The sequence below is a fragment of the Falco biarmicus genome, chromosome 1 (assembly GCF_023638135.1).
Source record: "Falco biarmicus isolate bFalBia1 chromosome 1, bFalBia1.pri, whole genome shotgun sequence".
NCBI classification, from domain to species: domain Eukaryota; kingdom Metazoa; phylum Chordata; class Aves; order Falconiformes; family Falconidae; genus Falco; species Falco biarmicus.
Genome location: NC_079288.1, coordinates 2,847,030 through 2,873,294, shown reverse-complemented (window position 1 = coordinate 2,873,294; position 26,265 = coordinate 2,847,030). Strand labels below are relative to the sequence as shown.

Sequence of the window (26,265 nt, the reverse complement as noted above, 5' to 3'; positions counted from 1 at the left end):
CAAAAAGCGGTGTGGGATTATGTGCTGTGAATCAGTTCATTATAACCCGGTTCTTTCTGTAGGATGATTGACTGATGTGGTGCATTCAGCAAACAGAATGGCTGGTTTTAGTAGCAAAAGCATATTTTAAAGATCCAAAAAAAATAATAAGCAAAAAATAGAGCCTGCTGCACAATATCACGGCAGAAAGGAGAAGGGCAGGTTAGAATGCAGGGCTCCAAACAAAGTCATCCTTTGTGTGAGGCTGGGAGAAGGACATCTCAAATGCTAGACAAAATAAATCTGCCGTGGTTTAAAAATGGGGCACACTCAACTAGTATTTGGCCCATCTACAGGTCTGGAGAAATAAGCTTTTACAGGCCTTAAGAAAAACTGGGGATATTTCCATTATTGTTTGTGGGAGGGAGGAGGAGGAAGATGGAAGGGGAAAAAAAAAAAAGACTGAATGTGTTTCCTGGGGGAGAAGCTGCCGTGGTGTTTTCCATCTCAGCCCTTAGAAGATGGAGAAGCTGAAAGAGCGAGCAGCTAAAGGTGGCTGGAAGGGGCACTCGGGTGTGGGTGGCTGGGGAGAGAGCATCCCACCGAAGGAACCATCCTTCCTGCTCCCGCCCTGCTCAGGATGCTCATCAACACAGGCTCCCTGCTTATGCTGTTACAAGGCATATCCTCTTCAGAACGCTGCTAACTGCTGCACGGTAGTTAATCCTGACAGCCTCCGAGGACCGTGATTTTGTTTCTAGCCTCATGAACACAGGTAGGGAGGGGGATGCACAGAGGTGAATTTATGTGCCAAGCAGGGCTAGATTTTAGGGGTATTTTGCTCCTTGCGTAGCATGTATGTGCAACAGTCAGCTTCGCGCTGATGTTTTTTTGCCCCGCAGAACTTTGAGGTGAAAGCTGATGACCTGGAGCCCATCTCTGAGCTGGGACGAGGTGCGTACGGGGTGGTGGAGAAGATGCGGCACATGCCTAGTGGGCAGATCATGGCAGTGAAGGTAGAGTGAGCCTCCTGAGGTGCTTCCTGTCTGTATCGTTGTGTGTGGGCACCCTCTGCGCTCTTGTTTGTGCACAATTTTGATCTTCCTTGTTCTGATGCATGCCTTTACTGAGATTTACTTCTTTCCTTATGAAATCCTCTTTCTACACTGGGGCGAAGAGTGCTGAGGTAGATTTGGTCCATTTAACCAAGAAAAGGCATGTGTTTTGAAGTATGATGCTCAATGTTTTTCCAGCATTATAGTGCATATTGTTCACCTTTGTCTGCTCTATTCCTGTTTTCACTAAGATTTTACAAGCTATTTGCCGTGATTTTTTAAATGTGTGCATTTTTTCTAATGTAAATAGACTCTTAGATTCAGGGCTCTGCACTGTAATTGCAAAGAAGAGTGTACTGTAAATTTTATTGCATAAGGTAATTTTCTTCAGCTGGGACTTTTTTAGTCTCTTTGGAACGGGAAATTTTTGTTGAGATTTTCACATTTTGTCTGCTACATTGGGATCTTGATTCATGACAGGCTTCTAGATGCTACTATGAAAAGTTTTCCTAACAACAGTTTAGACTCAAGCTTGCAGCTTAGGGAAAGAGCCATGGGAAAATTTATATTTTGAGAAGAACCAGTTTTTGCTTGGCTGAATTTTAGCTCAAGTTTCCTTTCAGAACAAGAAAAAAGAAAAAGGATGCAGAGCTGGAAGTTATGAGTAAGCTGAAGAAAAATTCTTAGCTCCTCAGTTGTGGATAGACTTTGCTGTGGATGCTGGGGTGTGTCTCAGGGCCTCTGTGCTCTGCATTTGGTCTTCTTGTTTGCTTTGGTGTTCACCAAACTGCAAAAGACCTCTCTGAGTATGATGGAAGGTCTGAAGAGGGTAGGGCAGGAACATTCAGGCTATTACTTGCATCTGTGATGCTAAACAGTTTAATTCTGTGACATTACTGACCTCAAGTGGCTTTGGCCAAGGAGCCTGGAATATGTGTGTGACCTGTGTTGGACTGTGTCATGCCCCTTTGTGGTGCTTCCCAGCTGAGGGTTTCCAGGTATTTCATATAAATGACCTCTTTTCCGTGGGAGACTGGAAAATGTCCATTTTCCACAGCCAAGGGGAGCACATGGGCTCTGGCTGCAGGGCTGGAGCCCTCTCTCGTGACAAAGTCTGCTGATGTAAATAATGTCCACTGCAGCTCCAGAAGTCATGGGTTTCCACCAGCCCAGAATTTGATTTCCTGCTCCTTTTTCCTTGCTCAAGCTTCGGTGACTTTTGGCTGTTGCAAAAAGAGTGGCATTGCAGGGAAGAGCCAAATCACCTGCAGTTTGGGCTGAGGCGAGAAGACCCCTTCAACCTCCATTGCCTTGTGTTGCCCTGGGCTGCTCCTACTGCACGTGTTTTGCTTGTGATGTTCTTATGACAAAGAGGTGTGATAAAAAGGTAACACGAAGAAGTGTGATAAAAGGGTAAAGGTGTGATGCCAAGGCACTGTGGCCAGCAAGGGTATGGCTGTGGTACGGAGGTGCTGACAGCCAATGCTAAAATGCTTTGTCTTCCAGCGGATCCGAGCCACAGTGAACAGCCAGGAGCAGAAGAGGTTATTGATGGATCTGGATATCTCCATGAGGACGGTAGATTGCCCCTTCACTGTCACCTTTTATGGGGCACTTTTCCGAGAGGTATGGCATCCTGGAGATTAGCTGTGCTGCCGCTGGGAGACTGGATCCTCTCCCAGGCTCTGAATTCCCATGCCTAGAATCACTCCAAGAGCCAGGGATTTAATCTCCATCTAGACATGGAGACTTGGTACAATATGAGTTTGCTCAATCCCTGCGTAAGGATCTGTCACATACAGTTACTTCTTGGTGAGCAAGGAGAGATGCGGTCCCACGTGAGGAGGAACCAAAGGCAGCCAAGCCCCAGTGCCAGGAACGTGCGAGTCCTTTGTGCTGAGACATTGGGGCTTGGTAGTGAGTTTCAGTGATGGGGATGGCCGGGCACTGAGGACATCAACTCACAGCCTGGTCTGTTAGTGTTAATATTGTCCTGACTTGCAATGAGAAAGCCACATGGAGGAAAAGTGTGGAAAGCTCTAAAAAACAAGATTTATTGAAAGGTTTTAAGCATAGCTCTGCTGAGCTGAACTTTTCCTGGCTGAGCATTTGCAGTGACCTGAACATGTAGGAGCCTCAATCTCGATAACTTTCTGGGCTCCTAAATCACTGGGACTCTGCTTTGGGAAAAGCAGATAATAAAAGATACTAAATGTGGTAGTGAAGGTGGATAGCGCTTAATTCCAGCTGGAGAGGAGGGAAAAAGAAAGCCCAGTACAGTTTTGGTGAATGAGTTATAAAGGACAGCGAAGAGGCAAACAGGCCAGCAAAGGGCAAGTGCCAAAGAAGACCTTTGCGTGTGAAAGAAAAGGAAAAGATGCTTTGTTCCAGTAGGCATTATTTCCTTTCTTTCTCCTCTAGGGAGATGTGTGGATTTGCATGGAGCTGATGGATACCTCACTGGACAAATTCTACAAACATGTCATTGACAAAGGCCTGACGATTCCTGAGGACATCTTAGGGAAAATAGCTGTCTCTGTGAGTATTAGCAGGGTGAGAAGGGAAGGGAAAGGATGCTTCTCTTTGAAGCCAAGTCCTACGTGACCCAAGCTCCCTGCTGTATTTGCACCAGGAAGAGCATGGTCCATGGGCCAGCACGTGTGAGCATTCCTAGCTGGCTTCCAGCATCTGGTCTGCAGTGATGTTATTTATAAACCATAAATAACCCAAAATGTGCCTATACACGTAATTGAGAGACAGCACAGAGTCAGATGTGGGGAGGGCCCTGCAGCTCTTTTGCCTTTTCATTAGGGTCCTGGAACCCCTGGGTGATCCCCGGGTACCTGCCATCACCGTGGGCTGCTGTGAGGGTGCAGGACTCGTGGGAGATGTAGCTCCTTCCCTCTAAGCAGGTCTGGTGAGGATGGGGTGGGTGAAGCCAGATAACATTTTCTCCTCATCATGGTGCTGCCAGGTGTGATTCACTCTGGAATTCTTGTTTCAGATCGTAAAAGCACTAGAACATCTACACAGTAAGCTCTCCGTGATCCACAGAGGTAAGTGCCAGGCACACAGCCATGCCACGCTGGTGTCTCTCTGCCCTGCGCTGCATGCTTTTAGCCTTGCAAGGGCTGGCCTTGCAGCCAGGCACAGGGCTCCCAAAATATCCGAGATAAAATGGGCCTTTGACAACAAAAATATTCCACAGCTTTTCATGACTAGCAAATTCTAGTCAGAGGAAATGTCTGCTGGTTTGCTTTTTAAAGACTGCATGCTGGTCCCAGTGTTTCCCCGAGGTGGAGGAGAAGCGAGCTCCAGCCTGACCGTGCTGTCAGAGAAAGGGCTGTTTCCCCCTGGCTTGCATTTCTCTAGTGCACGGTCTAAATCCCTGGTCTGCTCCAACACCTCTGCGAAATTATAAAACAGATTTTTCCTTCTGACCTCGGTGGGCTTTGGATCAGGCTTTGCCAAGGCTTCTTCCCCAGCTTGATGGCTCCATGCTGACGTGCAGTGAGATGTCTCCATGCCAGCATGATGCTTCATGCAGTGATCTAACCATCCTCATCCCCTTCTGTGAGCTTCCCTGAGCAGCGGTGGGGCAGAATAGTTTCATACTTAAAATAGCCTCAAATCAAGTCATAAATACCCTCCTTGAAGTCTTCAGACATTTTCCTCTCTAGAGCATCTCAAAGATGCCGTGAACACACTTAGAAAGAAACAAATTTGCAGTGTGGCTGCTTGATACCTTTCTTTTTAAAAGGTCTTTTTCAATTTTTCGTGAGGAAAAAGCCCTCTCTGGAATGTGTGAATGCAAGGGAAAGGAGCATCTGAAGCGAGCAGAGTTCAGCTCCAGCAGGCAGTCACATTTTGTACGTTCTGCGTGTGGCTGAGGGTTGAGTTTCTGCCTTCTGTATCATTTACAGTGGTTGGAAAATGCTGCTTGGCTTCTGGATTTCTGTTTACTTGTTTGATTCACACTGAAAATTGTCTTATTTCAGCATAGTAACAGATGGGTGAGGATCTCAGATACCTGAAGCTTTTGATTGCAAAATGCTGATTAGAGAGCAAATGTTAATGAAATGTAAACCACCCAATTCTAATGGGCGGGACTGAAGCAGCTTCTGGCCTCCTTTGGATGTTATTTCAGCTCTTCTGTTTAGTAGTTTATCACATGCAGACAGAGGACCTTCTTGCAGAGGAGAACTCGTATTTCTGGGTGGCAACAGGGAAGGGATTGCTCCCTTTTGAGAATCACTGCTGGGACAAGAGAAAACAGGGTGGCCTGCGCTACCTGCCCGGTGCTGAGATTACATCTGGGATTAGCCTCTCAGGGAGCGATTGCCTGCTGTGCAGAAAAGCACCTCCACGCTCTTGTGGATATCACTTACTAGCTTCTTTATGTGCCTTAATTTCCCTTTCTGATGTTGATTATAACTGCCTTCATGAGCGTGATCCAAGTGTGAATGCACCGAGGATTATAAGGCAGTGATGGGAAGCAGATAAATCTGGCAGTAATAAATAGATGAGACACTGGCCTGATTTCCATAAGGTGTGGAGCACCCACACGCCTGCTGCTGCTCACATTGCCTTCAAGCTTGGTATCCTTAAAATCAGAGGCCATTTCTGAAATCCTGAGCCTTGTCTTAGTTTACTGCTCCCTCCTTCCCCTGCAACCCCTGCTCCTCTTCACCCTTTCCTGCACTCCCTTCATCCTTTCCCCGTGGGTTTTTCCTTTTGCTGGCATGAGACCAGATCCATCTGGGGACTTGCCAGAGCTCCAGCCGTTTGCAGACAGCTTCTGGAGGTGCCCCCAGCCCTGCCAAGCTGTTCCCCTGTGAGCACTCTGATGTCCGTGGCCATCCCTTGCGCAGTGAGATGCAACGGTTACGTGCAGGGTTCCCTCTCGCACCCCCAAATCAGAGAGGAGTCTGCAAGTGAAGGGCCACTTGCAGGACACATGACAGGCCCATGAGGCTGTCACCTGAACTTGAAATAGCCGAAGCCAGGGTTTCTGGCTTGCACAAAGCGCAGGGGTTTGCAGGGACACCTTTGGTGCCCTCTGCTGATAGGAAGCACTTTGGCTTTTTTTGGATTGGCACAGCCACCCGTGCCTGACAGTGACTGTGGTATGTGTTCCTTCTTGCAGATGTAAAGCCCTCTAACGTGTTGATCAATACGCAGGGGCAGGTGAAAATGTGCGATTTTGGAATTAGTGGTTACCTCGTTGACTCGGTTGCTAAAACCATGGATGCAGGATGCAAACCCTACATGGCTGTAAGTTGAGCCGTGGAGAAGCTGCGCGTGAAAGCTGCTGCGGGACAGCCAGAGGAACATGAGCCTGGGCATCGGGTCATCTTAAAGGGGGAAGGATCAGCCTCCGGCATGTGTCCTGGGGACTTGTTTTGGAAGATGTATCCCTGAAGTTACTTGTAAAGGGGCAGAGAGGGGAAACAGATCTCATGGGTCAGATCAGATCTCCTGGGCACAGCTTCCTGCTGTGTTATCACCTCCCTGTGACCTTGGAGAAGGCTCTGTAATTACTCCATGTTGCATTTTTGCCATTTGCCCTGTGGGGACAACAGTACTTTTCATCTGGGAGGAAAAAGTCCCCAGGGATTGGGTCCCTCAGACTCCTCCTGAGAGCTGCTGTTCAGAATTCACCCTGTGTGGAGCACTTGCACAGGGTGAAAATGGTTCTGCAGAACTGGGGCTTGCCACCCGCTGTGTGCCAGATGTGCCAGGTCAGCTCCACCACCTCAATCCCTGGGGCAGGTACTGTCTGCTTCTGGTGACCCATTCCACTGCCCGTCCTTACTGGCAAGGATATGGGACCACATCTGGCCCCAAGAGACCAAGAGAGCAAGCTGGTGGCATGGGCTAAGTGGTCCTGGCCTGCCACCCTTGAAAGACCCATCTGAGGTTGGTGAGCCCTGGCGTGGGCACTGCACTGGGGCTGCCCCTGTTCCTCACCCACCTTTGTCTCTGTTCACAGCCTGAAAGAATTAACCCGGAGCTGAACCAGAAGGGGTACAGCGTCAAATCTGATATCTGGAGCCTGGGGATCACGATGGTAGGGTGACCACCTCTGGGCTCACAGGGATGCCAGCAGGGTTGAGTGTTGCTCGTGGATTCATTTTCCTCCCCAAAGTCCCCCTGACACTGGTGGCCCTGGAAAGATGGCGGGGTGGGAGTGGGAACACAGCTCTGAGGGTAACCAGGGAGCGCTCCGTGGGGTTGAGGGGAAGAGGATGGAGCTGCTTTGCCAACTCCTTGCCGTCTTCGGAGGTGCTGGTGCCCCTGCGGTGGGGCTGGCCCCACTGCGGCAGCCGTGGCTGCCGGGAGATGGCAGCATGGGCTAAGGCGAAGGCGTCCGGTGCCGCACGTCTGTCGCCTTGGAGCAGGTTGGATTTCGAGCACAAAAAAATACTCTCAGTACTTAGCGATTAGCAAAGCCCCCCTCAGAAGAGGAGAGACGAGTAGTGTCGCCCACACAGTGTTTAGGGGGAATCCATCTGCTTGCAGAGTCATTTTATAGCGCAGTTAGCCTTTGCAGCGCGGGTAACTTCTTTCTCCAGCCACATCTAACGCGAGGGTAGTGGAGTCTGGACTGTGGAGGCTGCTGGGTCTCCTCAGGCCTCTCCCTGTTGCTGGGGGAGGTTAAGCAAGATGTTGTGGCCAGGTGGGGTGAGGAAATGCCACGTATTTCTGTGGGGTCTAAAAACCTACCCCCTGGGTGAGCCCACAGGCACCCACAATGTGGGGGGGTCCGTCCGCAGTGCCTGAGCCGTGGGCCCTGTCTCCGCAGATCGAGCTGGCCATCCTGCGCTTTCCCTACGACTCCTGGGGGACGCCCTTCCAACAGCTCAAACAAGTGGTGGAGGAGCCATCGCCACAGCTCCCAGCGGAGAAGTTCTCAGCAGAGTTCGTCGATTTTACCTCGCAATGGTAAAATGCCCTCTCGGCCTCACTGCCCCCCCCCCCCCCCCCCCACTCGCCTCCGCCATGGTGTGGGCAGGCCGAGGCAGGCAGGTGCCCGCGGCCTCTGGTGTCCCTGTCCCCACAGATGTGTCTCTGGGGTACCACCCGCATTTTTGAACAAAATATCCCCCAGGGGAGGGATGGGCCTTCATGCCCTCACTGAGCCATGAGAGCTGGGCTGGGGCCTGGTGCTGTGCAGGCAACACGCACCCTTTGGCAGAGCAGCAGTGATGGTGGCTGCGGGGTCTTCCCTGCCTGAGGTGGCGTGGAACAGGCTTCATTGCTCTGGAGGGGCAGGCAGGACGGGATTTAGGAGACATTCTCAGCCCGATTGCCCCCACATTGAGAGCACAGGGGGTCCATGGCGGAGCCAGCAGCACGAGCAGGCCATGGGCGGGCAGCTCTGCCGGGCCCCTCACATCCCTGGGGCTGGCGTGGCGCAGGGAACAGGGCTGCGTCCTCCTGCCTCCTGCTCCCAGGGACACTGCCTGAGGGCAGGGCCGGTGCTGAGTTTGCCTCATGGTGGCCCCTATCGGCAGCTGTCCCACTACCGGGGCCCTCCAGCTGCTGTGCTGCTTTCCGTGGGACTCGGAGCTGGAAACAGCGGGAGAGTTTGGCTGCGGTGTAGGAAAAGGGTTGGAGCAGATGCACGCTGTCTGGAGGTTGTGAGAGCTGCATAAAAGCACAGGCTCTCCCAGCACCCGAGGAGACTCACAGCTGCCCTCATGGTATGGTTCAAAGAGAGCTGGCAGCAGCCCTGCGGCTCCTGACTGCTTCTCCCTCCAGCTTCCCTGGAAACCGCCTGGGAGGCATTTTTATTTTCCAGGCGCTGCAGTGCCATCCGTGGCTTGCCAAGTTGGCAGGTGGATGGTGGGTTTGCGTGGTAGCCAAGAAAGGACAGCAGATCGACAAATACAGAAATGTGAGACTGTTCCCGAGCTGCCAGCGTCAGGGCCTGGAGCCCGGCCGGCTCTGCTGTGACCCAGGAAGGGGATTATCAGCTGCTCCTACCCGGGGACTTTAAGTACTAGTATTCGGATTCCTCAGAGTCTTGTTTGTACATGTTTTTGAGGTCCCCACGGTTCAGCTGCATGCCTCTACCAACCCGCACTGGGGAATACCTGCCTGTGCCCACACGGCTCTGTGTCTATCAGAGGTGGGAGCTGGCTTGGAAAAACCCTCTTACAAAATGCCCACTGTTTTTGCAAGGCCCACGCTGAGATTTTGGACCAGCTGCCTTTCTCCCATGCTGCTGGCTCACTACTTGTTATTGCAAAGTTGCCTGTTTGTGCCAGGCAGGCTGTTGTTCCCCACTGAATATTTTATTTTTGCAAGCACCATGTCGTGCAGCTATAGCTGTGGGCTGATAAGTAAGATATCCACAGCCGTTTGTGATAGTTGCAGTGAGAAGAATGACCCTGCTGAGCAGCACTCATGTCTTGAAAGCTCATGCTTGTGAGAGCATGTGGCAGTTCCTCTCTTTGCAAATCCTATCCTCCAGGATCACTGAAGATCCCTCAAAGCCGGTGGAGTGGCACGGACTCAGGAAAAGTGCACTTTGGCTGCAGATTACACTAGTTTAGTGTTGTTGGAGTCTGAGAATTTATTCTGACACCAAAGCAGGTCACATCAGTGCAGTGTATCAGGATTGGCCTGGCTTAGAACTATGTCAGATTCAAGAGGTCGCAGAGTGACTCATACCGTCGGCTGCCTGGGGCAGCACAAGTCTGATTACCTGTAGCCCTTGCAGGGAGTTCCTGGGATGTCTGAATCAGGATCAGATCCAAGTATGGCTGTTAATTCCTGAAGATGTGCATTGATTTCCGTAACTTGTCACCAGATTCCTGGTATTAGTAACCTGGGACCAAGGTTTTTGTAGAGGGTCTAAATTAAGAGGATTGTACCCAGATACTGCTTCTGGACACACCTATCCTTCAAATTTACCTTAGCACCTCGGCTTGGCCTGCTTTTGAGTTCAGAGGATGTGACACATCCCGTACCTTCAGTTCGGCAATATTGGCACGTATCGTTACTAGGTTCCTCTGTTCATTCACAACATGACACTAAACATGAGCCCTCTACACACAGCAAGCAGGAAATATCTATTCAGTGTGTGTCCTCCGCTTCCTCTGGACTCTGGCAAATCCCAGCAGAGGAGCGACTTATCATCACTGAGGTTCTCACTTTTGTTTTGCTCAGTGTGACACCTTTTCCCCGCCACCGACGTGTACGTGTGTGAAGATCTTTTCAAGTTGCTCCAAGTGTCTTTCCCCTAAATACACTGTCAGGAAGTGAGTAGAGATTACGTCCTGTCTTTTAAAAGCTATTTTCTGCTGGAGGGAAACCAAAATAACTTCCAACTACAACCCTCCAGAGCCATCTGTTGTAGGAGAGGAGAAAAAAAGGATGTCCCATGTAACCGTCCCCGCTGATAACAGCATGATGATAAACAAATAGTTGTACATGTGCTTTGGAGCCACTTGGTCACTGCTCCCAATCAGAGGTTGGAGGCTATATCCATTCCTTAGTTGCTTGCTGGCCTACTGGATAAGTGCCCAAAAAACCAATTGTACCTGTCCCCCCAGCAGCAGGCAGTGTCTGGACTGGTATATATGGTGTGTCCAGATCTCGTTTGACCTTGAGCTCACTGCACTTGTGTGTACCCACCACTGTATACTGAACAGGGCCTGTGTGCAAGGCTGTGTTGGCTGTAGGTGTCCTCAAGGCCTAAGCTGTTTGCTTAACGTGTGGATGAGTAGTTGAACTTATTCTACAGGGACATGAAACCTTGCTTTTTTCATGGTATAATTTTATGGCCTTGCTCTAAATTGCATACAGAATGTAACTTTTTTCTTTTTTTTTTTTTTCCTCATTAAAGCTTGAAGAAGAATTCCAAAGAACGGCCAACATACCCAGAGCTTATGGTGAGTGTGCCTGCATTAAGCAGTGTATTGGCTCAGAGCTGAGATGAATTAGAATGAGATGCTGAAGATGGGGTTTCCAATAGTGGTTGGTGATTTGGGATTCTTAGCATCTCTTTTTTCATAAGAGATGTGAGAACCATGGCACTTCAGGGTCTTGCGAGGGTGAGTGCAAATCAGAGATGCTCTTTGAAATTTTGTTCAGGTGCTATTCCGGTCAGATCAAGGGAGAAAAGTATGTAAAAGCAGTTAACAAATTTGCTAAGGGACAAAAATGAGGCTGTGAAGAATCAGTTGGCAAGGATGAAATCCTCCTCTTGGGTTTGTGTGATGGCTTCAAACACCTAAGTCAAATGCATGCACCATGGATGCTCGACGTAGGCTGCAGGAGCTGAGTGGCCTGCTGGGCTTTACTGCTGTGGTGCCTTGGAGAGGAGACTTTTTGGACAGAGTAATTCCTGGATGTTAGGGACAGAGACGAGTCTGTGACTAATAATTCCGGTTATTGAATTTCATCTGCTGCTTAGAGACTGTTTGCTGTGAGCATGTCTAGGACAGAGGAGTAACTAAGGAAAAATATGCTGATAAAGGCTTATGACAGGGGAAATGCAATGCAGTGCAGGGCTTTGAGATCAGATGCACTTTGCTGATGAACTCCCAGCAGTGCATTCACTGGTGTATACTCAGCCAGAGCTCTGGGCTGGAGCTGGCAAGAACAGGGTCTGTGGTGAGATTTTTCTGCTAGGGCTCCACAGCCTCACGGGTTCTCTCGACCCTGACTTTCTGGTATTGATCCTGGTGCTCCTAGTAGCCGGCAAAAAGCAAGAGACCTTAGGAAGTCAGTGTTTCTCTCCCATAAGCACCTAGTCCCTTTTTTACTCTCACCTGATTCACAGCTTACTAAAGGCAGGAAAATGCTTAACTTTGTTATTTCTGAAGATCCTGACCCAAATGCTCGCCTGTCCCTACATGCCCACCCCGTCCAGTGCCACTGACAAGATCTTCTGGGTTAAGGGTGGAAACTGCTACAGAATTTCCTTGGGCATTGCTGTCTCCTGCCCCATAGCTTGCAGGACATGCGTTATACCATCCAGGGGGTCATGCTGTCTGCTCAGAGGTGTTGGGACCTCTGTGTCGTGAAGATGCCAGGGTTTAAGGTGCTCTCTAGCTGCAAGACATGCTGGAAATCCATGTACCTTTTGAACATGAGTTATAAGCAATGAATAATTCCTGTGGCGTTTCTTGCTGGGCCCTGTAATGCAATTAGACTATATATAGATCTGATTTACACACAGTTTGCCCAAATACTGGTTTCAAACAAAGGGAGGCCCAAGGTTTATGGCTTCCCCCCTTCCACCCCTTCGTTTTTTTGTTTTTTGTTTTTTTTATTATTGAATAAATACATATATATTTTAAGCAAATTTCTGAAGTTTGCCAAATGGCCTTTTATCAAAAAGGTTCACCGGAGCAGCTCCGTCTGTTGCAGCATTTATACCCATTGGCAAGCGAGTGCATTTCTATTGAATTAGGTTCTTGGATCACCTCTTCAGAGTATCTCAATGCTGTGGTATTTTATGGCTGACATGAATGTTGTGAGGTCCTGTGGTTGAGGGTTGCTGTTTCGTTGGGTTTTTTTTCTCCCTCCTCTCTCTCTTACAGCATTAAGTTGCGGTACTGGATTGGACTTGTCATTTAGACCAAGACTGCTCCCTTGCTTTCCTGTGGAATTGAGGTTTCTCATGGAAAATATGACTCTGTGCTATCTTGAGCATCAGGAAAACTGATACGGATGCTTAATTTCATTTTAAAACCCACTTCCCCAGGTGAAGTGGAGCATGAAACTACTGCAGGACTGGTGGTCTGCGCATTGCGTGGGGCACATCCCACCTGGCATGGGGTGTTTTGTGCTGTAACCAGACTCAGTTGTTACAAAGGGTTGGGCTTATTGAGAGATGGGGCTGGAGGCCACAGCTACCACCCATGTCACGCTTGTGGGTGCTTCCAGGCTGCAGTAGCTCTGCTTTGGGTGTGACTTAGCTGGGATGTGAAAGCAGTGGCATCACACAGGGATAATAACACAGCAGGCCATTTGGGCCATCTCTCTGGGAGTTATTCAGGACACTTTGATTCCCATGACTGTCTGACCCAGGGAGACCTTAAATTATGTCTGGATCCTTGCCTCAACCATTTCAGCTCTGTTTCCCACATAATTGGGCTTCCTCTTCCTTGCTGGTGTGTCTTTGGGTCGCTTCCCGGCTGCCCAAAGCTGCCTCTTTTTATTCACTGGATAACCTTCCACTCAAGTCCACCTTGGAAAATCTCTTTTCTTTGCTCTTCTTCTCCCTCCACTTTGCCACTGCTATAAATGATCATTGAAATAGCCAATGCCCAGGGATGGAAGTGATGAGCAGGTTTAAAAAACCCTGGAAACCCCAAACTGTCTTTAAAAATCTGGCTTGAAATGAGAGGGTCAGGAATCAAACCAAGATTCTGCACCCTGCATATGGGAAGCACTACAGCATTTTGCACAAAGTGATGGTCACCTGTGAGCTCCACGGGGCCTCAGTTGCCTTTTGGTTCTCTCTGACACCCTCCATGCAAATAAATGCAATTAACCGCCAGGACAGTGGGTGTCTAAGAGTGTTTCAGTGATTTCAGGTGGAAGTTGACTGATCTCAGCTGATGTATTGCAGCCCCTGGTAGCAAACTCAGTCACTAGTACTAGCAGAGAGGGGCTTTGCTCTTTCTGTCAGGGGGCTTTTGTGTTTTTTCTTTCTCCTTACACTTATTTTTCCATTTGTGCTAAATGTAGGCAAGATTTTCTGGCAGGATGTCTTCCCGTGTTGGTCACGATTAAGTAGTTAAACATATAACTGTGGATGGCTTTCCAGCCGGGATGGCTTTCCTCTTTGCGGTAGTTAGGGGTAAAGTAGCCATCTCCTGCTGCGAGTATGAGCAATTGCAGGGAAGAAAGAGACTCAAAAGTCACCAGAGGGTAAATACACAGATAAAGCAGGAAGCTGAGGGAAAAACCCACTGCAGTCAGCCTTCCTGCAAGGTTTTCCTTGCTCCTGTTGGAGCTGGCATGTGGTGCGGTGGGTAACCACCGTCTCAGGAGAAGTACATCTCCTCCCAGGGCACTGCAGGGCTGCAAGGCAGTGTGTGCCGAAGGGCACGATTTGCTAGAGATGGAGGCAGTGTTTTTTATTACTTTGCCTTGCTTTGAAAGCAGCCCAGCTCAGCCTGCCTAGCCAGGGCAGGATCTAGAGGGAATCCGAGCCTTCCTCTCTAGAGGAAATCTGCAGCCTTCATGATGTGGCCCCTGGGGGCTGCCCAACTTACGTCAGCTGCAAAACATGGGAAGCCCAGTATTATGATGCTAGTGACAAAATCTTTTGCACTGTCTAGAAGGTTGTCTGAAAAGGGTTTTGGTTTGGTCCTCAACGTCATGAATAATAAACATTTCTATTTTTTCTCTCTTTTCTTTCCCAGCAACATCCTTTCTTCACCCTGCACGAATCCAAAGAGACAGACGTCGCCTCTTTTGTCAAACTCATCCTGGGAGACTGAGAACTGGACTTGTAAATGAATTGCCCTTCTGTGGACTGGTGGGTGCAGGGGAGGGGCGCGTGGCAGGACTTGTCATGAAAGCACCAACAGAAAGCCGCCGTGTTTTGTTTTGTTTTGTTTTTATTCTGAGAAACCCCCACCTCGCTGAAGTTTTTAAAAGGGTTTTTTGGTATCCATAGTGACATAGAACGAGCTGGTTAGTGAAATGAATTTTAATAAGGTTGGTACCCTTAAAACAAAAACAAAACAAAAAAAATTTAAAAGAGTGATTTACATATTTAATGACAGTCGAAGTCCCTCTTCCTAACTTTCTCCTCATCCCCTTCCCTTCCCCCTGAACCAGAATTTGCTTTGTCATGGTAATAGGTGCTATGGTAGTCATGAAGTTGTATGTAGATTTTTATTTTGTCCCTTCCATTATTTTAATATTTATGTTAAGTGCTTGATGGAATAGATTTCTGTTTTATATGAGGATGAATGTGTGGTGACGATGATGATGCTAAATGAGGCCACAGCAAGCAATAGTTGTAGGGCTTTGCTGGGGAAAAGGTGTTAAAGGAAAAGAGAAAGAAGAGAAGAAGCGTCTGTGTTGTGGAAAATATTTAATGTGCATCATAAAAAGAATTTATAAACAAGGATCTCAGCTCAGCTACTCGAGCTGCTCTCGCAGCATGTGAGGCAGCATCACTGTAAGGGAGGGAGGCCCCAGCATCCTGCGAGGTCGCCTCTTCTCCAGACACTGCACTCCAAGTCGGGCTGATGCGTCCTGGCCAGCCTGCCGACTGTGGTGCACTGCCAGCCTCCTGCCTGGGGAAAGCCTCTGCCCTATGTCCCCCTGACTTACTCTGTTATATTGGGAAGGTTATGAGGTCTGGAGTGGGAAGACATTGCTGCCATAGTGTCTGGGATGAAAGCCCCAGAGCAAAACAGATTGGCAGATAAGTTGCACAAAGACCAGGAGGAGGCTGCAGTAGTCAGTCCCCACCTGTCCACAAGCCCAGCAGCATGGCAGCGCCTGGGGCTCACTTGGGCTGGGGATGAGCTGCTTTGGGCCTGAAAAGGAGTTTCTCTCTCCTTCTCCAGATGGGAAAGGATAACAGTTTGCATAGCATGACATCTGTGAAAAATGGTAAATCTCAGCACAAGTTTCCAGGGCTCTCGGCACTGCATCGGCAGCAATGTGCTTGCCCACAGACTTTGGGAGTGCTAGCGAGCTCCCCTGGAGCCTATGCCGGCATGCGGTTTGGGCTGTGTCCAGCTCTGGTCAGGATGCTGAAGGCAGCCAGGAGCACTGGGCTCCAGCGTGGGCTGCAGGTGTCCCCACGAGAGCTGCAGCCTGGAAAACCATGCAGGGAAGCCACAGCCCACCCCTACCCGGAGCTCATTGCTGTTGGCCGGGTCGTCAGAGAAAAGCTGCTAGCCAAGGGCAGGCGTGTGGCGACTGTCGGGGTGGGAGGGGAAGACAGCAGATCACGCTGCTTTTAGGTAACACGGTTACTGTCTAGAGAAGGGGGGAAACGAGCACTGCAAGGTGTTGCTGAGTCTGAAGCAAGGCCACCGGCTCCAGATTAACGCTGGTTTGACTGAGCCAAACCTGCATAGCTGCCTCACTTGGCTATGAGGTCCTTTGCCTTTGCCCGTGGCTCTTTCCCCCAGCCCTGCGGAGGAGAGTGCCTGTGCGTGCGGCTGTGCCAGAGCATGCACGCCTGCCTCCTGCCCTCCACATGCTTCCATTCCCCATCCATTGCTTTGGCACAGACTCTCCCGAGTCAAATCCCAACTAGAAGCATGCCTTGCTCTGCAATATTTAAGTTGTGCAGGATGTAACTCAGCCTGGAATTCCAGCCCTTTCTCTCCTGTTTAGTGCCTCCAGTCTCTGTTGGTGCAGGCTGGGCTTCTGGAATAGTCTGAGTGTTTGGGAAATGATCCCTTGGAAGGGCTGGGGAAACGATCCCTTGGAAGGGCTGGTGGGGAGGGCAGTATTTAGAGCAGGGGTTGCCGAACGGTGGTACTTCTTGTGCTAGGGACATGCCAGTCGCTTTGAAGAGGTGCATGTAGACACCGTCAGTGCCTGGGCTGCCACTGTCACCGCCATGGCCATGGATGGTAGTGCCCACAGAGGTAGCTGCGAACCCTAAAATAGTGCAGCTCTGCTCTGGGGGCAGTGCGAAGGAGATAGGGGAGCATTGCTCATGGGGATTTATCGCTCCTTGTTCCCCTCGGCTTCAGAGCAGGGTGGCTTGAGGATGGCTTGCAGGATTCGGAGTGCAGGGATTTCCTTGCTGCAAAGAGCTCACAGGTCATGCAGACTTTGGGGAAGAGGTTCCCCTTCCTCAGCCATGTTTCACGAGCCTGCCTGGCCCTCAGTAACAATAAGCTCCGTATTCCACTTTGTGTTGAGGGGAACCTTTCAGGTTACATTTTGTTATGGATGAAACACAAAGATGTTTTACTTCGCAGTGTAATTTTAAGAGGCCTCGCATGGCTCATAATCTGCCCTCTCATTTTCCAGTGTGTGTGTGTGTGTGTGTGTGTGTGTGTTTTCTCTCTCTCACTTTTTCAGAGTCGCAGAGCTGTTTTGATTGATTGTCCTCAGCTGCAGCTAAAAGTCCAGCCAGCCAGTTTATAGAGTTGGTTCCAGCATCAATTCTCGCTTTCAAAAACATGACATTTAAAACCACCCTTTGGTTTTCCTACATATGGATCTGATGCTTTTGTTAAAGATTGTTTTTGCCGCTTTTCTCCTGGAATATAAGTCTCATTTGGACACCACATCTCCTTGACCTCAGAGCACCTTTATTTCAGTGCCATTGTAATTGACAGGTTGAATTTATGAGATACTGTCAAAGTTCAGTATTAATAGCAGATATTAATGTCACCAGCGTTTTCCAATAGAAAATTAATGGCAGTGTTGTCTGCAGCTAGTAACCCTCTAAAACGATTCCTACATGCCTCGACACTACATGCTGAGTGCTTTCTTTTATGCTTTTTGCTCTTGCAGCGCTTGGGCTGTCTAATCCCTTTGTTTTAATGACATTACAATAGGGCATGCAACAAATCACTTCCCGCCTGATTCTCCATGACTTTGTTCCTTTAAAAGTCATTTGCGTCAGCCCATGGTAAGTGTGAATCCATATGACCAGTGTGAATGAAAACAGTGATCTGAGTGATCCGATCCACAGCGGAAGGTAGTTATGGCAGGAGAGAAGTGCAGAAGCTGTCTGTCTGTCTCTGCATCCCTCGTGGCATGTGTGGACACAAAGCTTGGCCTGACCCAGGATTTTCTTAGAGAGAAGCCTAAGCTGGTGGCCTTGGCGCAGGGAGGAGAGCCAGGGACTCCTGTGTGCTTAAAAGCTCTGAAAACATGCTGGGCTACAAGATGAAAATCAGACTCTTTTCTCTTTCATTTGATTATAACCTCTGTGAAGATGAGAAGCCTTTGATCAGTGCTCAGAACTTCACTTGGTTAAATCATGAGCACAGGGTTGCCTAGGACAGGCATGGCTTTGGGGACATTAAGCCTTTCTCAACAGCTGTGCGCCCTGAACAGCCAAGGTGTTGAGGCTTAAAGCTGTTCTTCTAAAAGCTCTTTTTGTTTTCAGACAGCCCAGGACTGTGGGCAGCATGTTAGGTTGTCCTGAACTGGGATTTTTAAACTGCAAGAGAAACAGGTTTTATGCCATAAACCTGAAACAAACCAAAAACACACCGGGGAGCAGAGGAGAGAAAAGCTGCTTGGAGCTCAGCACGTGACCTAGACCAGCTGTATGAATTAATTCCAGCATAGTTAGCCATTTGAAAGGCAGGGAGGGCCCCTCTTCTCTGCCACAGGCAGTGGTTATCGGACTGCATGAAAGATGATGCACAGCCCACCCCCATCGAAGGCAATGAGGGATCACTGGGGCGTGATGTTCATCCTCTTTTTGTCCTCCACCATACAGCTCTTGATGTTCCTGCAACTTCCTGGACGCTTGAGATCTTGCCATCACTAGAGCTCTTGAAGGTCACTGGCAGGAAAGATATTTTCTGGGTTCCCAAGAGCCCACTGGTCCTTTAAGCCTGAAAGAGGAGTTGGAGGGCATTTGCTGGTTATTGTTTTTAAATGCCAGGTTCGTGCTGCTGCAGTGGGTGAAGTGCCCATCTTTTCTGGAGTTTTTCCAGGTGTACAAAGTTTTACACAGATATCCATGTACTGTATTTCTGCATTTTTCCTGACTTCTGTCAGGTTTACTGGTGAGGAAGGAGGCATTTCAGACTTGTTGAAGAAGTGGGAACACCATTTCTGGAGGCAGCTGGGCCTCCCCTGTGTGATGGAAGTGGCAGTTGGTGGGTCATTACAGAGGAAGCTCTAAAAAAAGATAATACAGTTGAGCTCTCAGTTCTTCAGCAGGTGCAGAGGGAGGTGGCTATGTGCCTGCTGGGTCAGTGCTAGCTGCACCTTATCTGGGTGGGAAGGGGCTGCCAGACCCTTGGCCCGTGCAGCAGAGCAGTGCCTGGTGCTGAGAGCAGAGACACCGGCATGCACAGCCTTAGCTGGGATTTCTTCATGCTTGCTGCAAGCTAAGTACGTACCTACACATTGCCCTTCTTTCCTAGACATTTTGGAAGAGGAAATCCTGCTCGGTCAATGCAGCATTGCTTTAGTGGCTGGTCTGATGTAGTTCAGACAAGGTTCCCACCAGCTCCCTTGTTTAATAGACCTTTTTTATATTAAAAACAAAACCCAAACTCCTCTCTCAGAAAAGCCAGCCAAGATGCTCTTTTTTTTTTTTTTTTTTCTCTCTTCCATCTTGTTCCTCTTAGAGGAACTCTGGGAGCCTGTCTTGGTGCTTTCACTCTTTCACATGCCAAAGATTGCTACATCCCTCTTAGTTACGCTCCTGCCAAACCAGATCTTATAGTCTTGCCTCAAAAATCATCCACTTCCCTGCTCCTTGGGGTTCCTTTTGTTGCTGTTGCTTTTTCATTGAATTTCCTCATGTTTATTGACATGTCTATTGTTGAGCTTCCTGGACACATGCAGCTCTCTTTTTCAGATACAGAGAAAGACAAATAGTTGCCTTCACTGATCTGCCCCTGCTGTTGGGGAAATACTGTTAGGGATACGATTCCTGCAGATGGGGTTGGGTCTCATTTAGAGCTAGGGTCATGGAGGGTGTAAACTGGCATTGTTCCATTGGCTTGGCTGGAATAAGGCCAGTTTTGTCCAGCTGAGAATCTCTCCTTAATGTCTAAACAGTTATTACACACTAATAAAGATTAATGATTGTAAATCCCCATGGATTATACATAAAATGGCAAGTTTTACTCATTAATCTTTATTGCCATATTATAGCTGTTTATGTTAGAGAAGTCATCTCTCTCTGTTCTGAACATGCAATTAGGAGGTGGGGGTTGAGCATGGGGGAGATGAAGGGTGGACAAAACAGACCAGATGTCCACGTGTTTTACAGTCTGTGTCCTCCCCCCAAGTTGGTTGTTTCCTTGAAAGCCGTTAACCAGCAGCAAAGGATGTATCGCAGAGCTTTGTCTGCTTTGCTGGCCTCTGGCTGAGCTATAAAATCCAGATTGTTGCTGGTGAGAAGGGATCAGATCTCCTAATTAATATTTCAGCTCAGCCTTTACTGGAGCAGATGGGTAATATGAAATTTGATGTGCACTCTGGCAGCCCAGAACTCTGCAGTGCGGTGAGATTCGCTCTCCCAGACTGTGGCTGGAAGAGATGCTTTCTGTGAAGTAGGCAGCTGTGTTACAGGTTGAGAGGACACTGCTCCTTCACATAACCCCACACCATAAAAGCAGTTGATTTTGTTAATAAAGAGGGCCAGAAAAAGCTCAGTTGAATCTCAGCTTCTTTGTGTTTGCAGATACGTATAGCCATAGCTAGGAGCTGGTGGTGCCGGTGGTCTGGACACAAAGGTTCACGTGCTGTATAAATGGAGAGGACTCTGAAGAGAATGTAGTAAACTTCAAGGGTGGCTTTAGTGGCAAAATGAGTCCTCTGATAGGCAGCTGATATCAATCCACTCTGCCAAGGAAGGTCTGGAGCTGATGGCCCAGATTGCCATTCCAGCAAGAGAAACAAAATCTAAAGCCCCAAAGAAACCCACAGGGAAAAACTGCGAGCTGACGTTTGTGGCCTGCTGCGTGGCCTTGTGCATTGCTGCTTCCCCTGCTGAGCTCGTCAGTGAGGTCCAGAGGTCTGACTTAAACGATGGGGAAAGCATGAGAAAGGCCTCTGTAGCTGAGAAAGAAGAGGGTAAACATTTTAAGGTTGTCTCTAACTAGCCTAATGGTAGAAATACCTAATTTACAGGCCACAGGGATAAATGAATTCTTCAGGGGCCTATGCAGCCAGCAGAGCTGTTCCACTGGGAACAACTTTGGCTGCATGATGTTTTTTACATGGCCTCCTTTAATGCACTCCTGGGTTGCTAGAAGGCTCTTTGCCTCCATCGACACTTTACGTCTCAGTCACCTTTACGTTTTGTATTTTACTGTCTAGGATTTTACTAGCAGCCTTTTTTCTAGGCGGTTGGTCAGAGTGAAGGCAAGGGAAGGGGGCCTCCAGCCAGCTCTCCACAGAGTGCTCTGGGAGAGGAAGGAGCTGCCTGTCTGTTATCCAGTGCCTGCTTAACGGAAAGGCCGGGTACCCAGCCGAAGTGAGAGCTTCTCCTTTTGTACTTCACTGCCATTGCATTAAAACCTCCTTTCTGGAAGTGGAGCAGCTCTGGAGTTGCAGCAGCCTCTCCACAAGGCGGCTCGGCCTTGCCGTCAGCCGAGCTGCAGGACGGGCCACATTTCCTTCCTTGAAAGGCTCTTGGTTTTCTCTGAGCGTTGGGGCAAAAGTCCAGCGGCTGCGAGGTACTGCAAGGATAAGCTGGGAAAAGCTTGGAAGCGTCTTAAACACTCTGGAAATAGAGGTGGAAATCAAAAAAGATCAGACATCTTTCGGCAACTTCCAAAGCTGTGTGGTTTTAGCCAGACCTGAAAACCCTTCCTAGAAGTTTATTTCAGGGTATTTTGATATGTTACTTTCGCTTTTGGGCCTAGCTAAATCCAGGAAACTCAGAACAGTGTAATTTTTAAATAATGAGTGAACACACCCCAAGCATTACTGAACCGATCAGGAAAGTTTCGGTTTGGTTTCTCTTCGAGGAATAACTCAGGCCAGCTCAGGGTTTATCCTAATTCAGTCTGGTTTTGCCCCAGATAATTATTCTTTTTTTGAGAAAATAAAAGAGATCAGACCATGGTCTTCCAAAACGCTGTGACCCATCACACAAGGGTATGCACCAAATTGTGCCAGAAGGTGATAAATGCTACAGTAAGAGGCGGCCAACATCTGATGGCTGGAAAGAGCAGTCTGGCAGCAAGCATGCCTGTGGCCTCCAAAAATGGAGGTAGATACAGTTTCTCAAGGGGCTGTGTGATGGAGGTATCAGGGTGTGCCCGTCTTGTTTTTTCCCTGTAGTAAAGAACATTCAGCCAGCTCAGAGTGTCCTGGAACAATATCTGAAAGCCTTTGGTGTTTCTCAACTTAGTTGTAGGTTTTTTTCAGGATGGATACCGTGAAAAGTCAGGAAGGACCAGGTATCTTTGATTTACGTGGCCAGAGTGAAGAGATGTAGATTAAATGCCTCGTTAAGAGCCAAAAAGGTGTGTTTAAAGATAAATTACCATCTCCATCATAGTTATTAAGTCAGGATCAAATTTTCACATGTACAGGTGCATCTGCAGAGCTCTCCATCCACATTTAGCCCAGATCTAGTCATGAATCTTGCATAAATATCTAATAGCATGGGCTGTGCCATTTGATGAGCTTCTGGCAGGTTGGGGCTCTACAGGCAGAAAAAAAGCCTTGCTCAAAATACAGTATCACCAAAACCAGGATTTGGGCTCCAAACATTTCCTGTATAATCTAGATATGAAGTGAATTTCCAGAGCTCTACCACCATTTTGTTTCCCTCATAACTGTGAATCAAGCGGCTTGTGCTTGGTGACAGCTGTCACTGTGACAGTGGAGCTGCTGGAAATAGCCACAACATACAAAGTAGCTGAAATTTTGCATTTATTTTTTAATAGCAATACATTGCGGGGAAGCTGCTAAATGTAGTTTCTTAGAAACTGGAAATATGTTGGAGTAAAACTTGTCATTTCTTGTAGAAAAAAATAGTGGTCTGAAAATGTCCGAAATCTTCAGTTTCAGGAATTACAGTTTTATTGGCAAAGATCCATGTTTAGCATCAAAATTTTTGAAAGTTTCTGTCTTAAGGTGTGAAATCTGCTTTTTCATGAGATGGTGGTAAATTTGTAACAAGGATATTTCTATATACTTTCAGCTAGAAAAAAAAAATATATATGAGCGCAATGGAAAAGCAACCACCTCCTAGTAGTCTGCTGGTATTGAAGAGGGTGCAGGCAAAGCACCTGTGTTTTGAACATGTTAGAAAAGAGAAGGCTTTCCAGCCTGCTGTAATGCAAGTCCTTATTTTACTTTATTTTTAGTTTGTTGGTTTTTTTACAGTATCATAATTTGTTTTGGAACTGTGAAAGTCTCTGCTTCTCCTTACATGTGGCAGGCTGATTATTCTTTCTCATGTTCTTACTATTTATTATTTATCCATTTCTGGTACTATCCAAGATGTGCTGAAGGTATCTCCCACCCTGCCTTGAGCCATATGGAATCACTGTACTATCTCCTAACAACTGGGATGGCAAATGGCAGTAGATGGCTAATTATTATTTTAAATTATATTTGTAGCAATTTAGATTTTCTTTTAGTGAGCTGGTTTGCCCTAAAATTAGAGATGAGGATAAGGAATCTTTTTTAAAAAAATGCATTTTTCCATTTTTTTTTGATGTCTTGGAGACTTCTGAATAAACCTACTCACTCTCTTTTTTTTTCATAGGAAAAACACCAGTTGGATTGTAATTGTTCCTTTAAGAGGGGATTGACTAGCATCAGGGTTCAGTTTAACTGGTAAAAATGCTCTATGTCACAAGATCGTTAGCCAAAAGCACAGTGGAATTCTGAGAAAATGATAATTTTCCACCTGAAAAGTAAAATCTGGTTTGTGATGAACTTGGTTTGTCCAAGTCCCATGCTAGGCTTTTCTGTATCAAATTTGCATGGAGTTTTCCTTTAGCCCTCAAGCTAGTGAGACCTGGGGTTGCCAGGATTGCTTCGAAGCAAGGCTGAGGGCCACCCAGGCACCCTCTGGCCACATGTCTGCTCTGGGTTTGGAGGATGTGAGTCTTACAGAAATGATGGAGCAGCTAATGAATGGCTTCTTCTTGCTCTGCGAGAGATGTTGAGGTGAAATCCCATAAGCATGACTGTGTGAGACAAGCAGGACTGGGGGCTCAAAACCACGAGGTTTTTCTTCTTTTTATTCCCTTTCTTCTCTTTGCAAAGGTGCCTTGCTGCTCTCCTGCTTCAAAAGCCTCCCCAGCCTTTCTGATAAAGAATGCTGTGGTGCATCTGTTTTCAAACAGCTTGCATTGGTTTTCTGGTTTGTTTTTTCTTCCCCCTATGTATAAGAAATGTTGGGTAGCAGAATGTGGAATTCATTAGAAGTTCATAAAGCAGGGACCTCAGAAGGATGTGGGTATAAATGCTTTTCAGGCATCTGAGGTGAACTTTAAATGGAGCTTTGGCCCTCATTTGCTTTCTGCTTTTCAAAAACCATTTATGAGAAAGTGGAGCTGTCAAAGCCATGCATGAACTTTGCCTTCTTGCAAATAACTTGTCTCAAAGTAAATTGTCAAAATGCACAAGGAACTTGTCTCAAAGTAAATCCAGTAGCTCTGCAAAGCTGGAAACGTTATGTGCATTAGAGTGTGTGTATGTGTGAGTGTGTATGTGCACATGTTGTACATGGGAGGGTGGAGTGAGTAAGTCTACCATTTTGGAGATGTAAAAAACACAATGCAAGTGTTTTTAAAAAAGGCGATGTAAAATATTTATTTCTTGGCAAAAGTACATCAGACCACATCTCCCATCCTTCTTTTAATTGCTTCATGTTTGTTTTTGTTGTCTAAGTCTTTGCTGGCCTGTTTCCTCTGCAGTGCTCATTGCTACTTAGCAGCTCGTAACCTCACACAACCCCTCCGCAGCAAGGGAGCGCATGGCATGGGGGAGCTCACAGGAGCACAGGCTCTGCTGCTCAGCAGGGAAAGCACTGGTGTTCACATCAACAGCAGGAATGGAAGAGGTAGTATTAGATGAAAAGGTAGGACAATGCAATGTGAGCGATTTTTGATTTTTAGCCCTGAGGAGGAAACTTGGTCCTCAACAGAATCAAAACTGCCCAAATCCTAATGCCAAGACCCCAGATCGTGGCTTTGGGAGAAGGTAGATTGGTGCAGGGATAGCAGGCTTTGAGAAAGACTCTCCCTGCCTTGGCAGGCTCTTGTGAACACATACTAGTGGTATATTTAAAAGAAATGAGGTGCTGTCATCTTTGTGAGATGGCACCCAGGTTCTTGTCAGTGCTGGTTAAGGTCCCCTCGGGCTTTGCCCCTGGTTTGTAGCAGTGCAGAGCCTGTGCCAGGAGGCAGTGCTGCCCTGTCGCTCCGAGCTCCTGTTCCTCTCTGCAACCAGGCCAAATTTCATCAGTCAGATGTTGCAAAGTTCACAGGGTCCTCCCTGTGCTCCAGAGTATTTTGGTGGTCGCCTGGCTGCCCACCCCTATGGCTTCACATCCGCTCCGTCTGAAACACTTCTCTTAACCTGTGTTGTCTTCGTTCATCTCAAAGCCGTTCATCATCCTATGAGGATGATAAATAGTAGGAGACTGACAGTAGGACCATGTGCGTAATGTTAGATAGCCTTTTATTTAATGTTGTTGTTTTAATGAGATGCTTTTAGGATCCGTGTTGTACTGGATTAAGGATATTGGTGGAACAATTTAACTGGTATTCTTTAAGCCTGACTGCCCCAGATCCTTACCCTCCACCCTCTTAATTTAAAAAAAAAATAAAATAAAATAGATTGGGAGAATATATTTAACTTGAAAAAAACCCCAAACTTTGCTGATGGAATAAGTTAATCTTCTTTACTATGCTTCGATTTTATTTCTCAGGATATCCAAAGGTTTATCACTGCTGCTGAGAGAAGGGGACAGTACACCTTTTTGAAACTTCAACCACTGTAACCATTTTCCAGATGTGAGTGTGTGTGCGTGCGGGTGTGTGTATGTTAAACTCAGCACTGTGTGTGCGTGTGTTCTGCTGAATATTGTGTGCATCTATGAAATGCTTCAAACAACTGCCTGGAAGTCAAAACCAACCACCTCTTTCCAGTCATATGTTTGCCGTGACTTTTCATAACCACACTTGAACTAGTGGTCTTGGATTAAATATTCAAAGAGCAGGGCATCTTTATAGCAATGGTATGTCAGTCAAATTAAGAAAAATGTACACAAAAATAAATAAATGAAATTTAAAAGTAACGTGCTGTCAGTCTACCTGTGTTTACCCAGTGGAAGTACTACCCATTGTTGGGGACCCACTTTGTACTGCTTTTGCTATTCGTATGAAAAGTTTTTAAGGATCAGCTTACTTGTAAGAGTCTTTCTGCCATTGGTTTTTCTTTCTGCACTTCGGCTAGCGTGGCTGGCGAGAGCAGACGCATCCACATCCCGTCCAGCCCACATCAAAGGCGTGAGCCCCGGCTCCCGCCGGGCTCTGGCAGGGCGCTGGTGCGATGAGAGCAGCCGGCTTCCTGCCCCCCGCCCCAAATCATCTTCCCCGTGTGG

At 47.7% G+C, this 26,265-nt stretch overlaps 1 protein-coding gene across 2 annotated transcripts in view; it reads left to right on the top strand.

Annotated features, from left to right (window-relative positions):
* Nucleotides 1–25,959, top strand: part of MAP2K6 (mitogen-activated protein kinase kinase 6) — a 55,205-nt gene extending 29,246 nt beyond the window's left edge. Inside the window, exons 4-13 of one of the 2 annotated variants that reach the window (XM_056346491.1) lie at nt 882–995; nt 2,541–2,660; nt 3,456–3,572; nt 4,039–4,090; nt 6,181–6,308; nt 7,027–7,104; nt 7,840–7,979; nt 10,891–10,936; nt 14,426–14,541; nt 25,591–25,959. In XM_056346491.1, the coding sequence (XP_056202466.1) occupies nt 882–995; nt 2,541–2,660; nt 3,456–3,572; nt 4,039–4,090; nt 6,181–6,308; nt 7,027–7,104; nt 7,840–7,979; nt 10,891–10,936; nt 14,426–14,503 (873 nt within the window). In that variant the 3' untranslated portion in view covers nt 14,504–14,541; nt 25,591–25,959. Of the gene's footprint in view, nt 1–881; nt 996–2,540; nt 2,661–3,455; nt 3,573–4,038; nt 4,091–6,180; nt 6,309–7,026; nt 7,105–7,839; nt 7,980–10,890; nt 10,937–14,425; nt 14,885–25,590 lie in introns of those variants that run through there. The other variant, XM_056346482.1, reaches the window with a different exon arrangement.
* The last annotated feature ends 306 nt before the right edge of the window (nt 25,960–26,265 follow it).